Source organism: Notolabrus celidotus, chromosome 4 (genome assembly GCF_009762535.1).
Source record: "Notolabrus celidotus isolate fNotCel1 chromosome 4, fNotCel1.pri, whole genome shotgun sequence".
Classification (NCBI taxonomy): Eukaryota; Metazoa; Chordata; class Actinopteri; order Labriformes; family Labridae; genus Notolabrus; species Notolabrus celidotus.
The window spans coordinates 30,265,904-30,281,831 of NC_048275.1; the positions used below are offsets into that span (position 1 = coordinate 30,265,904).

The 15,928-nt window shown below is 39.9% G+C and overlaps 1 protein-coding gene across 1 annotated transcript in view; it reads right to left on the bottom strand.

Annotated features, from left to right (window-relative positions):
- sptbn1 (spectrin, beta, non-erythrocytic 1) overlaps window positions 1–15,928 on the bottom strand; it is a 134,893-nt gene that overhangs the window by 81,472 nt on the left and 37,493 nt on the right. The window contains exon 2 of the mRNA XM_034682116.1: window positions 9,023–9,330. Coding sequence (XP_034538007.1) covers window positions 9,023–9,170 — 148 coding nt within the window. The 5' untranslated portion in view covers window positions 9,171–9,330. The remainder of the gene's footprint in view (window positions 1–9,022; window positions 9,331–15,928) is intronic.

A 15,928-nucleotide genomic window follows, 5' to 3' on the forward strand; every position in this document is an offset into this window, starting at 1 on the left:
ACACACAAGCTGAGGACGCATCATGTGAAAATACTTTCTCTGTTTGGTCTAATTTGTTCTGACACTGTGGCCGTGCTGCTCCAACATGCTAATAAAAGTCATGAAGAGAACATAAGACTGTGTGCAGAGAGGACAAGCGGTACTGAGAAAAGGCAACCAGTGTGTGTGTGTGAGTGTGTGCATGTGAGTGTTAGGCTCAGGATTCCTTCATTTTTGTTCGAGCTCATCGCTCACACACCGGAGCCCCAACATCCTGAGAATATCTGAGCTCTAATATTAGAGCCTGTTGTGGAGATGTTCTTCCTGTCTCAGCCCTGCCGGCACTTCCTGTTTGATCCTGCTGTCCATCAACAATACTCACTCTCATACACACATTCAAATGCACACACAACACAGCCAATGATATTTCTGCAGCTTCACATCAGGAAAACGCTGCAGGTCTGGGAAGAAGGTGGAGACACAGGCAATTTAACTGATTGGAGGAGATCTGACTTCCTCCAGAACTAAATGGACACTAATGCAGCAAGGCAAGAGGTCATGAGTTCAAAGGTCATGACTTCAAAACAATACACGGAACAAATATTCACATGACCCTGAAATAACTGCAGAAAAAAACAAACATTGCTTTGTGCAAAGAACCAAAATCTCCACCAGCCGCATCTTTAAATTCTGTTAAAGTTGGATCAAACAAGATCCTAAACAGTGAAGCGGTCAAAGGTCACAGAGTGTCTGTAGGAAAGGTTTTTATTCACCTCCTAGATTACAAATGTGACCTTTAACCCTTTGATTAAAAGGGAGCAAACCCCAGAGAGAGATTCACTTTTGATCGCAGCCTCATAGACGACTCAGAGGTGGATTACACAGATAGCACGATTGCAGAGTTCCCATAAACTTCTGGGAAGGACAAGATAATCAAATATTGCTACACTTTTATGGCTTGAAAATGTTGCGTTGATGTCTGGGAGGTACTAAAAATGTTGAATTTTTGAGGGACTTTTATCTTAGCGTTCAAGAGTTAATTACTGTATTTTTTTCAAGATAATGACATCATCAACTTGTTATCAAGGGATAAGGGATTATGTAAAGTTAATGGATGGTTGTGCATATAATCCCATCCCCTACATTTACCATTAAGGTAATGATAGACAAGGTGAAAGGGACTGTAGGATTATTTATGCTGAAATCTCTGTCCTCTTTCAGCTCTTCTTCTTCTTTGCAGCTGACACACTTTTAAACATAAGTGAGATAAATAGTCACAACTTTTAATTCTGTTGCTATCATCACTATTGCTTATATTTTAAGTTGCTGCAAACGCCTCGGTTGCAGGACCGGATCTTGCTCCACTTTTCCCTCTCAGAGATGGTTGGGGTTCAGTAGCTCCTGAGGCTGTTCTCACATCTGTTCCCGATAACTGTCATTATTTCCGACTCTCAAGGACAGCCTGAGATGGATGACAATGTTTTTGCCACAGTGTCAACAGGCAAAGGTGAAATGTGCTGGACTCTTTTCTGTGGACTGATTAAAAATGACATGTGTGATCTGTTTGTCCCTGGCATCCCAATTGATAATGAGAATGAATCGCGATTGTCACTAGCCAGAATTCAGTTTTCAACACAGCAGATTATAAATTTGAAAGAATGACACATAATGATATCAGGGGAGTGCATGTTTACAGTTATAAGATTATTTCTGCTGCAAAAGAGATTCAGACTAAATTTGTGTTTAAACACATGACATTTTTTTTTTTTTTAAACTTTCCTGGGAAATGGAATCCGAAAAATGTCTTCCTCAGAAGATATTAATGCAGGTCTGGTAAAAGCTGATAAAAAATGCTAAATCAAACCTGACAACTTGAGAATGCTTGTTTATTCAAGTCAGGCTCAAGCTCATAAGGAATCTTAATTTGTAAAAAATGAAGCCTTCACTCCCTAAATGACTGAGCAGCCATCGGTTCAGAGGTCGAAAGTCGAGGTGACCACAAACAGACAACAGATGGCCAAAATGTTTCTTCAGCTGACAGAAACAGTCAGGAAACTTCTTTATGTTCTGTTGATAATCTGTACATGACAACGCGTCCTGTGCTGCCTGCATGTTGAGCGTCACGCCATGTTTCCTGCCGTCATCTGGCTTCCTCGTGGCTCGGCCCCTCAGGGCGGCCCCGCCAACAAACCAAACGCACCATTCATCCAGTCGGAGCAGAGTCAGACCTCTGGATCCGCTCGCAGTCTCAAGGAGGGTGCTTCAGGGAACAGTAACATTTTTACTGGGTCAAAAAATGCTGCTGATAAAAATCTTCATTTTAATGATTCTTCCTCTGAAAATAAGTGCAGCCACCCCATGATGACATCTTACAAAAAACAGTGTGTGTTTTCAGAGTTCAAACTTCTGCCGCTGCAGTGCTGAATTTCACACCGACATGCCGACTCACCCTCCTGACCACACAAAGACATTCCTGTGAGGTCAGACCAGCAAACAACAGGGCCAGGGGCGGCCATGTTGGATGACAAAACAGTCGAACTCCTTGTCGAGGCGAGGGACTTTTTCCTGTTCACTGTGAGAAATTTAAAGCTCAGATTCCAAGATATTGGAGTCTAAACTACAAGACTTTGTGAAAAATGTGAAGAGAAAGTTTGATTATCTGCCTTCGTTCTGTATTTATCTACATATTTGTCCGGACATAGTGAGGTGTTGTTTTATTCGTTGACTTTTTTTGCTGATATGTCATCATTTATTTTTCTGCTAATACTGCACCGCTCATTATGGAAATAGTATTCTCATTTGGCTTGTATAAAATTAGCATTTTCATTCTACTACAGTGACGTTTCAATTGCTCGAAATCAGAATAATAAACTTAATTGTCCTATTTCGAGAGCAACAAAGGATAAAAAATGAACTCCTAAATAAACAAACGAAAAATAGAAAAGGCATAATAAAACCCCCCAAAAACTATGAGACAAAAAAAGACATAAAAATAAGATAATTAAATGAAATGTCTGTAGTTGAGTTTGAGACTTAGTTCACTGACAGAGATAAATGACAGAATAAGAAAAGAAAGAGAAGGAAAAAAAGAGAAGATGGATGTAAGAGAAAGAAATCTAAATAAAAGACAGGAATACAGATGAAAAGACGTTTCTTCACTGTCACTTTTTCTGATGTTTTTTAAACCACCAAGACATTTTGTAAAAACAGACGCACCAACATTCCCAGCATTCCACCATCTGGTCCTCCGAAAAGGAAGTGAGACACATATACTCCTCTGTGTGTTAGAGTGTGTGAGTGTATGTGTGTGTGTATGTGTGTGTGTGTGGTACTCTGTGGGGAACCTGGACTATTCCTGGTTCTAATTATGGAGCGGCTGACTGAGTCGCCGTCACTCTGAAGCTCCAGATTTTTCTGCGCTGATGAATTAAAACACTCCACTTAAAAATAGTTATCAATAGTTAATACTAAATTGCTAAACAAGATATTAAAGTATGGAAAACTGGAATAGTCAAAACTACTTAAAACCAATTCATAAATTAAAAGCTGACATAGATACTGCCTTTGATTCAAAGCTTTGAATCAGATTGTTCCTCCAGACACACTCAATATTAACTTGTCCTGCAAGGAGGCTTTATGTTGGCAGTCTTAATCACCCTGTCAGGATTCTAATATCCAAAACCACCTGTTCACTATACATTATGCCTTTTTTAATTAAGCTGTCACTTTTTTTTTTTTCACTTCATAAATCAACCAGTTATAATTAAATGTTTAAATCCCACAGTCCAATAATGTGCATTTATTACTGGTTTTAATAAACTATAAACAAGTCATCTGAAAAACAAAACTATGTTTATTAACTCTATGCAAAGAATGTTAGAAAGTGTGTTGAGGGGCACCGGTTTGGCCTAGTGGTTAGGTTGCACGCTTCATGTACAGAGGCTGTAGTCCTCAAGCTTTGATTCCCACCTGTGGCCCCTGTATGTAACACCCCACTCTGTCACCCTGTTTCCTGCTCTGTCCACAGCCCTCTCCTGTCCTAATAAAGGAATAAAACACCCAGAATCATAACTTTTAAAAAAATGAAAAAAATCTGTGTCTAGGATGTCTTATCTAATTAGAAACAAATATTGTCTGGAATAACTTTACCTCTGAACATATTTGCTGTTGCATGGAGCAGTGATCTGCAGCCCTTATCTGCAAAACCAACTGTATTCATCAAAAGAAGCAGAACACTTCCAATGATAAATGTTTTATGTCCTCCACGCAGAAACTATTTGATCTCAGACTTCACTGACAAGATTGGCAATCAAAGACAAATCTCTGTCAGTGTGAAACATGGACTGAGGTTTGATGCCTGTAGATGGTTTTTTTACTTAAAGAGTCCTGTTGTGGGGCGCCGGTGGCCTAGCGGTCTAAGCGCCCCACATACAGAGGCTACAGTCCTCGTCGCAGGGGTCGCCGGTTCGATTCCCGGTCGGTCGCCCATTTCCTGCATGTCTTCCCCCGTTCTCTGCTCCTCACATTTCCTGTCTCTCTTCAGCTATCGTATCAAATAAAGGCAAAAAGGCCAAAAATATAACTTAAAAAAAAAAAAAAAAAAGAGTCCTGTTGTTTCACATCCATACTCTATTAAGCCGAGAAAGCAATGAGTTCAGTGTGATCATCTAGAGTATTTGCCCCAATCACTGAACAGAAAGATTTTGTTGCTCTACTTTAGATTTGCACTCATTTTTAAAGAACTAATGCGCCCATTTTGGACCATGTTGTCCATACCCTGAGTTCATGAAACACACTGTCTGTTGTAATACAGATTATCTGTCTGTTTACCCATACAACAGTTGGCTCTTTTTGAAGGCTTTACGGTCAAGTGACTGGGTACGTAAATTGAAAATGGTACATTTTTGAAGGATGTGGATTTTCCGCTCAGGTTTTTCTATACACCAAATCAAATGTTTTAACCACTTTTTAACTCTATATCATAAAAGTATCAAAAATTCTCAAATCTTAATTGTTAAAAGTCGAACTTTAAATTTGAGTTCAGTCACTATTTGAACAGAGAATTGGGAGATACTGCTTTGATCTGTCATCATGTTTAAAGCTACATTTCAGTGAGTACTGGACATGAGGTTCAGTTGAAGAAGCCGGCCTTCACTGCCTCCTCCTCCTCCTCCTCCTCCTCCTCCTCCTCCTCCTCCTCCCAACAAGCAGCCTGTAGTTATTCTGAGCTGCTCTGAGAACAGAAATGAGCCAAGTTACAGGAAAGAGCTCAGGGCCACAGCAGCCACAGTCAAACACTGTCAGGACAGATACATTTCACTGAGAAAAGACTGTTGTTTGATTCTCAGCCCGCTGAAGATCAGAGGAATTAAGACCTGACACATGAAACTTCAACTCACAGCCAGAATAACAGAAACATACAGACTCCATGTTGAGCTGCTGCAGTTTCGATTGTGATGATATCACTATCCCACACACACCAAAAAAAAAAACACCCACACTGAACACACACACACTCCTTCTGTCTCTGCCTTCATTGTAAGTAGATCTGCCTGCGTTTCCATGGTGACCGGCGGTTTTGTGTTTCCCAGCATATCATATGGAGGCGTAACACACTTGGCTCCAACTACACACATACACATACACATACACACACACACACACACACACACACACACACACACACACACACACACACACACACACACACACACACACACACACACACACACACACACACACACACACACACACACACACACACACACACACACACACATACATACACTCACACTGGGAGCATCAGTAGACGTTCAGGTCTCAGCATCAGTTTTCAGATGAATTGATGAAGGTTTGAATGACTGAAAGTCACACTGAGCGCTCTGACAACTTTCTGATCCTGTTCCTGGTTGAAGAGGAAGCTAAAGACTTAAAGTGGCAAAAAATTCATATGGTCAATTTTTACCTCATTCCACAGTGGTCTCAGATATTTTGATTCTTCAAGAAAAGAAATATAACGTTACAGTCTTAAAATTGACACAGATATCACTTAAACCACCAGCTGTTACTTCAATATAACTCATCTTTCTACGCAACCTTTCAGAAAAGACATGCAGCCCAAAGTGCTCCACAGAACCAAAAATAGAGCAAAAACAAACAAAAAAAATCATCAAGGATAAACACTGCAAGATTAAAAACTTGCAAAAGCAGAAAGCAAATATATAAAATAAAATAATTTACTATATATGTAAAACAAGTCAAATAAGACAGCATTCAACCAGGGAAAGAGCTTTAAAATAAACTTTTACAGATGACAACAGGCCTGTAAATATCCTTTATTTCCTGTCTAAGCGTTCTGACACCAAGAGTTAGCTTGTTCTTAAGAAATATCAAGAAGTTCAATCAAATGTCTGACCAAACTGTTGCTCCAACTACTGACAGAACCACCTGAACTACTGGTCAGTACTGCAGATTTACAGCAGAAAACAAAGAAGACGCTATTTGTAATCAAATGAGGACACACACACACACACACACACACACACACACACACACACACACACACACACACACACACACACACACACACACACACACACACACACACACACACACACACACACACACACACACACACACACACACACACACACACACACACACACACACACACACACACACTGCATCACATACAGTGCTGATTCAATGTCATCGGCCCACACACTCTCCAGCCTGCTGAGCTCAGCACACAGGAAGAGGCTGCAAAGAGGAGGAGACTAAGAAGAAAGACTGGCATGCCCCTGAATAAAGGTCTATAATTTAAAAAAGTAGCCTCTACTGTACTGTACACTCACTGTCCGCTTTAATGAGTACACGTGAGTACAAGTATAACCCTTTTCAATTTAATGCAGCGGTTTTATTACAAATCATGATTCACTGAATATCTGTCTGGATCTTGGTGATATATTTTTTAATGTAAACCTTTGCATAAATATCTCTGTCAAACCTATTTTCATACATAGGTGTGTAATAACATTATAAACTGTTCTGAAATGATTCAGTATCAAACAGCACCGTTAACTCTTACCTCAGTGTTCAGGTTTAATTAAAGGAAAACCACTGCAAAATGTGTCAAAAGCCTGCGACAGATCATAATGTTTTTGTCACAGTGTTGACAGGCAAAGGTGAAATGTGCTGGACTCTTTCTAAACTTTAAAAACAGGGGACCTTAAAACATAAAAGTTGTTTAGATATTGTATTTAATTGTGTTGGTTATTGAGTCATATGCTTTTATAGTATGTACAACAAATAAACAAGGTTTGTGTAATGTTTCTCAGCAGCTGTACTTAAGCCATCAGGAAAGACAAGCTCCGCCCACTTACATTTATCAGCTCACTCTGGCACACACGCACACTCACACACACACCATCACCCTTCTCGTGCATATTTAACACTAGTGTGAATTATTTAGTGAAGTGGGACACTACTGAAGCAGGCGGCCATCAGGGTAAAAACAGCAGGCAGAGAGAGAAGTAGAATTACTGTAAAGACACGCACACACACACACACACACACACACACGCGCACACACACACACAGACGCACATGCACACAGTTACATCACTGCATGTCAGTCAGCACTATTAAGGTCACACTATTAAACCCCGCATTGTTAGGTAGAATATTTATACAGTTAAAGAATTATTTTAATTTCTAAAGTTGATTGGATGCAAACATTGTTTGTTCTTCACACAAATACGTATGAACATAAAGTAAAAATGTCTTTATATTACTTTAAGTGTTAGTTACTAAAGCTCCTTGAAATAAATCAAAAGATCACTTTAAGAATGTTTTAGCCATACTGACTGATAAACACTGGTTTCTTTTTTGTCTGTTTCTACCTGCAATATTTTAAATAGACAGACTGTTGGATGTCTGACTTTAGGATTTGACCAACGTGTACTTATATAGTTGATGCTACTAGCTGTAAATTAAAGCGCCTCATGTGGATATAATCTGGATCCCAGACACTTGTAATGAAATGTGCACCAGGAGCCAGAGGTGTTTAAAGTCCTCCAGGCTGACGCTCCTTAATAGGTCTTGTTAGCACTCTTTAGCTCAGATTATTAACAGGTGTGAGGGCGGAGTGTTGGAGTGAGAAAAGTTTGCAGGAAGTCAGGCGGCATTAATTCAGCAAGCATCTGTACAAATAAATCATTAGCTTTTCTGAACCAGACTACTAAGGCCATGAAAACACAAGTTCACATCACAAACAGAAGTTTCATTTCGATTCTCTGTCATATTTACCGCTTCAAGAGGAAGATATTCTAATGTTGCAACTTGTTTTCTGAGAGGGTTCATTGTTCTCCTTGTTGACACAAACTCTGCGACCCCACAGCTAATGAAACCATTCAAACTCCTTCTGAGTCAACATGCAAACACACACAGGATGGAGACACCCAAAGATTCAACAACATCATAGACATAATGTACCATTGTGACTTCAAAAAAATCCAGGCTTAGCTGGATAAAAAGATACAGCTAACTTGCGTCAAGCTAGCAATTGCTAGCAAAGACAAACTGCCTTTTAGAAACATTTTCCCCCAACAAATATTTACAAGTGATACATTTGATTGTTGAATGTAAGTGGGACTTTGTCCACAAGGGGCGCCAAATCCAACACAAACCAAGAATTCCTCACAGGAGATTTAATCCTCAACACCACAATACTTTTGTTCTCAAGAGCATGCTGGGAGTCAACATGGCCAACATCCTGCATTATTATCTCTACTGATGTAGAATTTATTTCAAATAAGGGTGCTATGATTCAGACTGACTTTGTCCAGGATGAACTAATTTAATCCTCAAACCGCTTCAAAATAATTTACTAAACCATCTGGGAATAACAGGATTATTTTAGCCTGATAACAGCATGAAAGTCTGTTATACTAAGTTTTAAAAACAACTCCCAGACAACCAATGGGAGCTAAATATCAGCGCCATGAAAAGCAGAGCTGAAATCAAACATTCACTGGTCGCCTACCTGCAAGGGCTTTGATGCGTGAGCGCTCGAACAGGCGGGCCGAGCTGTTCTCGTTGTCCCAGTCGTCAGCGTCCCAGCGGTTGTTGACTCCATCACTGAACTGCTGTTGGATCTCCATGTGTTCAAACTCTGCCGCCACAGACGTCATCTTGACCTGGCTGCGACTCCACCCCCACCTCCGTCGCTGCTGCTGCCTCTGAGTCCTTCCACCTGCCGCCTGCTGCTGTTAGCGACGGGACCCTCAAATGCACACCCTCACACACTCTCAGACCGACTCTGAGTGTCAGACTGAGAAGCTCGTCCAAAACCTGCAAAGAGTCAACAAGAAAGAAAAATGAGGTTAGAAAAATTTACTGGGACTGTAGCTTTGGTTTTCATGTAAACACAGCTTGGACAGAAAAATCACGGAAAACCAATTCATCATGACACAATCTGTTTCCGTCTTCCTCTACTCCACATCTTCAGCAACAGAAGAATTGAATGCAAGACAAATTGAGTCATTAAAACCATTTATTTCATCTTTAGAGTTCCATTGAAATTCTTGATGCTTCTTTCTGCATTTCTTGTTATTTCAAAAGTTAGAAACACCTTGTGAACGTTCCTTTTTATTCTTGCTAGTTTTCTACAAACTCAGCTAAATTCACACCCATCTGAGTCAGCTCTCAAGTCACACCAACATCTCTGCATCTCTTTTCAAATTATTACAAGGGGCAACAAAAAAATCAATGAAACTACAGTTTTGAATTCAGAACCCTTGGGTTTAAAAAACTGTGACATTTACAAAGTGAAAACAGAACATCATACACATGAAGCAGACTGTGCAAAGTGAAAAATATTTGGGTTTTTTTGCCACTACAAGGCCACACATTTATGTTCACTATATACAAGCCTATAGAGATACTAACAGTGCAAATACACTGCACACTTAATTTAAATCATAATTCAATTCCACCAATTTGTTGTAGGAAAGGTGTTATTTATACATGGGTTTATGTCTACCTTGAAAGCTTTCATTGATATTGTGTTCTGGTTAGTGACACACTTCTTTGCTGTGAAACTAACATCTTTAAATGTTCATTGAGTTCTATTTTTATAATGTTTCATAGTATCTTAATACTCAGAGAGCAGTTCACCGTGTTTCTGTCTGTCTAAACTACAAAGCTGAAATTAAAGGAAAATGTTGAGGGAAAGTAATAATGTGTCTGAGGGAAGCAGCCTGCCCTGCACCATTTGTGGATGTCATGTGACCATCACTCTGCTCTCTGATTGGTTGCTTGTTGATGCAGCCTCTTCCTGATCTGCACTGAGAATATTCCTAAACTGACAGCATGTTGCCCCCTTCTGGTCATTGTGTGTTACTACAAGCTCTGAGATGAACATCACCCATACACATCAAAGATGTGAGGCATTCAAGAACCATAAAACACAACATCAACCAGCACAGATTAAGCCTAGTGGTTAAGTTGTGCTTCCATCTCTCTCTCCCTGATTCCCTGCTCTATCCACTGTCCTATCCTCTCTAAATAAAAGCCCCAAAAATATAACTTCAAAAAAACACAATATCATCAACGCAAAATCTTCTTCCTCAGGTTGTCTTAGAGATTAATCATATTCTTAATAAATTATCAAATGTGTGTCTAAAAGTGTAAATACTGCAAGATAGAAACACAAGCTTTTCATCAGACTCTTAATCAGAACTATTCCTGCATATTACAGTATCTGTTAGTTCATATGTAATACTAATGGACTTTAGAAAATGAGAAAACAATGTATAGTTGCACAAACTGCAGTAATGAAGCCATCATATTCAGAAGTAACTGAGCAAAGACTGGACTGTGTTCCTTTGTAAGCTGTGACATAACATTGCGACAGTATAATTTTGCAGTTCTTCTGTGCACTAGTGTTTTTTCTGGTTAAGATGAGGCCATTAGGAACAATTAGCTGTTGGTTATTGCCACTGACTGCACTATAAGGCACGGCTTCTGTGTAGTGCAATAGGAAGAAAGAAAGGGGAGTCGGACACAAATGCAGCTCCCAATGATGTAATCCTTTGCTAAAAGATGTACAAATAGAACTTTCTTAAAAAACAGTACTGCCATAAATACTGATCTAGCACCATGTTCTGTCTGATAGTGACCAATACATGTCATCTAGTCTTGTTTAAACCTTTAATATACAGTCTACGGTTTTAACAACTATTAACAATAAAGTCATGTACACAAGTGTTGCCTCTATTTAGTCGACCTGATTTGCATATTAAATGTCTTTCTCATTTAACTGCAGCTAGCAGGGTGTTCACTGCCACTGAAAGAGTCTGAACAAACAGAGCAGGTAAACAGAGAGCAGCGAGTCAGCAGAACGACTAAGCACCAAGAGTCTGTTTGGATCCTGCAGTCAGCAAACGGCACCATGACTCTGCACAAACACACCGCAGCAGAAACACCAAACAGACAGACGGACAGACTGCAGCTCAGGGCACATGTAAGTCGCAAGATGTGTTCTCTGTCCTTTTCGATATTTCCTTAAAGTGACAAACACCTCATCCACTTCACTTTGGTATCCTTTAAATAGTATCAATACACAGCCAGCGAACCACTACCAGTGCAAACCTCTTAAAGCAGCAACAGCAAAAAGATGTTTCAAGAATTAAAAGTCTGGTACAGAACAATGAACCAAGATCATGACAGAAAAAAAATCTACAAATGAATATTACAACTTGTATCATAGACTTTGAGGATAAACAATATCAGTATTGGCATTTCTGTACAACAGGTTTTTTTTTTTTTTTTTTTTAAACAAATACATTTTAATTATTCATATTCAAATTATTGACTTCAGAAAATCTGGGCTGCAACAACAGCAGCTTTTAAGCAAAACAGTAAAACATGCAGTAGTCCCAGTCACTAAAGGAGGATCATTTTCAGCTTTTGTTTTGCACAACATTAAAGAATATTTAAATCTCAGAGTATTGCAAATGACTAATATAGACATATTTTATCCCCAACCTACAAAATGTGGCTAAAAAGGAAGTCAAGGACCAACAGCTTGGCTCTGATATGCTCACTGATTGGCTGATAGTGTTTCTGTTCTTTAAACTGCTGATCCAGGTCAAATTCTTCCCTCCATCCTGTCCTTTTCCACGGCGATGAATCCAAACTCTATTCTGCATCACGTCACAGCTCCGCCCACTGATGTTTAGCTCTACCAATGAGATTATTTCCTCTTCTGGGGAGGGTCTGCAGAGCCAAAACTCTATTCCTCTGAGCAGACGCAGAGGAACACACTGATATTGTGGGTATCTGCTGCCACCCACATGCGGCTCAACAACCAGTCAGCTGCAGGATCTGCTTGTGTTGCTACGCTAAAAATATGCTGCTGCTAAGACCCTGACAGTGTGTGTGCGTGTGTGCTGCCAGAGTGAAGATAACACAATGTGCACTCATTCAGAAGCAATAAAGCACACTAACAAAGACACACACACTACCCATGGAGTCATGACAACACACACACACACACATGCACACACACAGATAGAGTTTTTGGAAAGTGTGTCATGGCGGGACAGCGAGATGAGCGACTTTCTGTAACATGCTGACTGATCCAGTTTCATATAATTTTTACGTTTAATTCAAAAGAAACAGGGATGAACATTTCACAACATTACAATAAGTACTTAATTTGATGATGGTCCAAAACAAAAAACATATCGATTTAACCTTAGAATATAATCTCACGTTCACGCAATACTCAGGGCTGGAGAGCATGCAAAGAAAGGGGACAGGGGGAGAAAGTGGGCCTGAGTGAAGTAAGCTAGTATGAGTGTAAATCCTCAGGAGGGATATTTATAGGAAGAAAGAGAGGCAGAATGGAGAGATAAGAGAGGAGAGGCAGTAATGACACTGGCTGAGAACAGGAAGGACAGAAATAGAGAGAAAGAGAGATGACAGGATGGTGAATGGAGACAAAATAGACTGAGAGAAAGTGTGTCTAAGAACTGTAGTTACACAAATATATTACTTGATTAGTAAAACACAAGCTGAGAAAATAAATTACTCTATTCATTTTTTCCACCAATTAATTTTTTGTATTGCTTCTTTTTTCTCAGTCACAATAGCAAACAGAATATATATTAGTGCGGGTAGTTTTAGTTGTTGATAAAGGATTAATTGAGGAAATTATTGGAGGATTAATTGATCATGAAAAATGTCTCAAGTTTCAGCCCTGTTATGTTTTATGAAAATTCCCAGCACATTTTGTTAAAATTTCTGTCTTTCTGAGCATCTCGGCATCATCACATGGATCTTCCTCTGCCTTCTTTTTCGCCCCCGTCATCCTCCCACCTCTCAGCATCCTCCACTACAATCAGCGCTTATTAAAGCTCTCTCCAGCTCTCTCTGAAGATTGCTGTTAAGTGCAACATTTCAGTTTCTCCATTTGCTTAACTGTTAATGCTTACAATATAGGGTGCTGCAACAATGGACTAAATTATAACAAAGCTTTACTAGGCCTTTGACTGTTATTATCGTCCTTATGGATGCCTACTGCCTAGTCTTTATTGCTGCTACACCGACAAACCTCAAAACCAAACATACTAAGTTACCAATAAAGATGATGGTAAATTTACAAAGAAAAATCATAGGGGGCCTACTATTTGAGGTCAAACGACTCATGCTCAAGCCAGTAGCTGGAAGGTTAGCTCATTATGCTAACAGACAAACACTTAAACGTTACTAGAACAGACAGTTACAAATGATGATTCCATGCTAACAGGCTAACGCAAAAGAAAATACGTTTTCATGATATCATTAAAACAGACAGAGTTTTAGTTTGTAGGTCCTGATCTTGTGCTAAGCTTGGCTAAGATAAGAGGTCCCTGGTCATGATATCACGCCACACAATGACGTTAAAAACAGAAGAGCTCCTCAGTGGTCGGGTTAGTAAATGTAACACTCTCTGACACAGTCTGGCTGAAGTCGCTTGAGTGTAAAAGTCTCACAAATATTTAATTATCGTCTGCCGTGAATTATGTTGCATCTTTTCTTTTTCTCTTTGGGTCCACTGTGAAAGACCAACATTATCGAGTCAAAACCCCAGATCTCCATGGTTACCAGTGTCCCAGCATGCATTGTGTGGGAGTCCACTCATCAGGCTGCCGACAGCAGCACAAAGACTCTCGGTTGGAGCTTCAGAGGGAAGAAAAAGTTTCCTGACAGCGAAGCCAAATTACTGAGACAGTTTACACAGAAGAGTTAAAGAGACGCTGCAGCAGAAAACTGAGACATGAACAATAAACATCTGGAGGAAAAGAAGAAGACGTTTTTGTCACCTTGAGGGCTCCATAAGACATCAAGTGAGAGTCGCTGGGTTTGGGCGATCTGACTGATATTGACAACAGAAAGTGGGCTGCACTCTGTGCACACAAGTGATGCTATGCTATCCTCCAAAATTTCAAAAATGAAGCCCTGATCTATTTTACTGATAGTTATTTATTGTTAATATTCAAACTGAAGAGGAGAAAAACAGAACATCTCCACAAAGCTGCTGTTAAAAGGTGAAGAGACAGAATCTGAACTTTAGTGAGAAGAACTGGAGAAGTGACATGACGTGAGAACTGTCCCTGCAGCACAGATGTTGTTCTGTCACATGTACAGATGGAAAAACAGATGGAGGTCTACACTCGTCTTCAATTCTCAGTATTTTTAGTGGTCTTGATAATTTGAGTATCAATTGTTCACCATGGCAACCGCAACCCTGCAGAGTTCCAGGCAGTGTTCAAACTCCCACGCAGGACAAGCTTTGTGCAAACTACAGTTACAGCTCTCAGTCTGAAATCTGTATTAACTGTACAACAGATCACACACACACGCGCGTGCACGCACGCGCGACACCTGGGTTTTCACCAAGGGAGAGGTTCCGGTGGCTGGTGGTGAGGCTTTCAGCAGTGTGTCTGCCCCCTGGTGGCTGGCTGCAGTATAGGTCAAAAAATCCGTCTCCCCCATTCATTTGAATGGAGGAGCAGTCAAACTTTAAAAAATAAATACACGTCGTACGAATGTTTCTCACATCCGTATGCTGTGGTTATATGTAGTTATTATTTGACTGTTTTGTGTTCAAGGACTCTTTTTCCTGAAAAGTTTCTTTTTCGTTAGTTATTCGAGTTTAAAAAACGGGGTTTTACTTCCAGGTTTCCTTTGATTCACAGCCGCCGTAGAGGGAAACTTCAAAGGACACACAGCGTCTTATGACGCCACGCTGTAGGGCGGAGCTTATTACAGTGGCTTCACAGGCTCTGGCTGCACAATGGCGGCGCCCAGAAGGGGGATTTTTTGGCTTCAGAACCGTACAACGGGAAGAGGCGGAGCAACGCTGTCCATTTTTATTTACAGTCTATGGTTTTCACGCATAACCTTGCAGCACTTAAGGAAATAAAAATAACAGATTCAGGCACACTCAGGTGGGTTCACATGAAAGTGACACTTTTTTATGTTCCTAAAGCCTCACAGCCTCACATGACAAAATCATAAATGGTTAAAATGAAGACAGACAGACGTAACAGTTTAGATTGATTTTGAGAACCAATTTATTAAAATTCAGTCACCAAATTAGCAATGCAAATTTACAAAATCTGATTTAATTACCTCAAATAAGGGCTGATAACAGATAATCTTTATCTGTGATATGACTCAGATTCTTTCTTTATTAGAGAATTTGTCAGTGAAGAAGGGAAATGATTAGGTAGGTATTGCAGCACACACTCTGTTGCAGGGAGAACAAACTTGTTTCTGCTCCTTTATGTCTTCCAGTATCTCACTTAAACATAGATTCTCTGAGGTGTCCCAAAAAAATTATTGCATTGATTTTTGCAATGTAAATTGCATTTTGCTTCCTCTGATCTTCTGCTTCGTT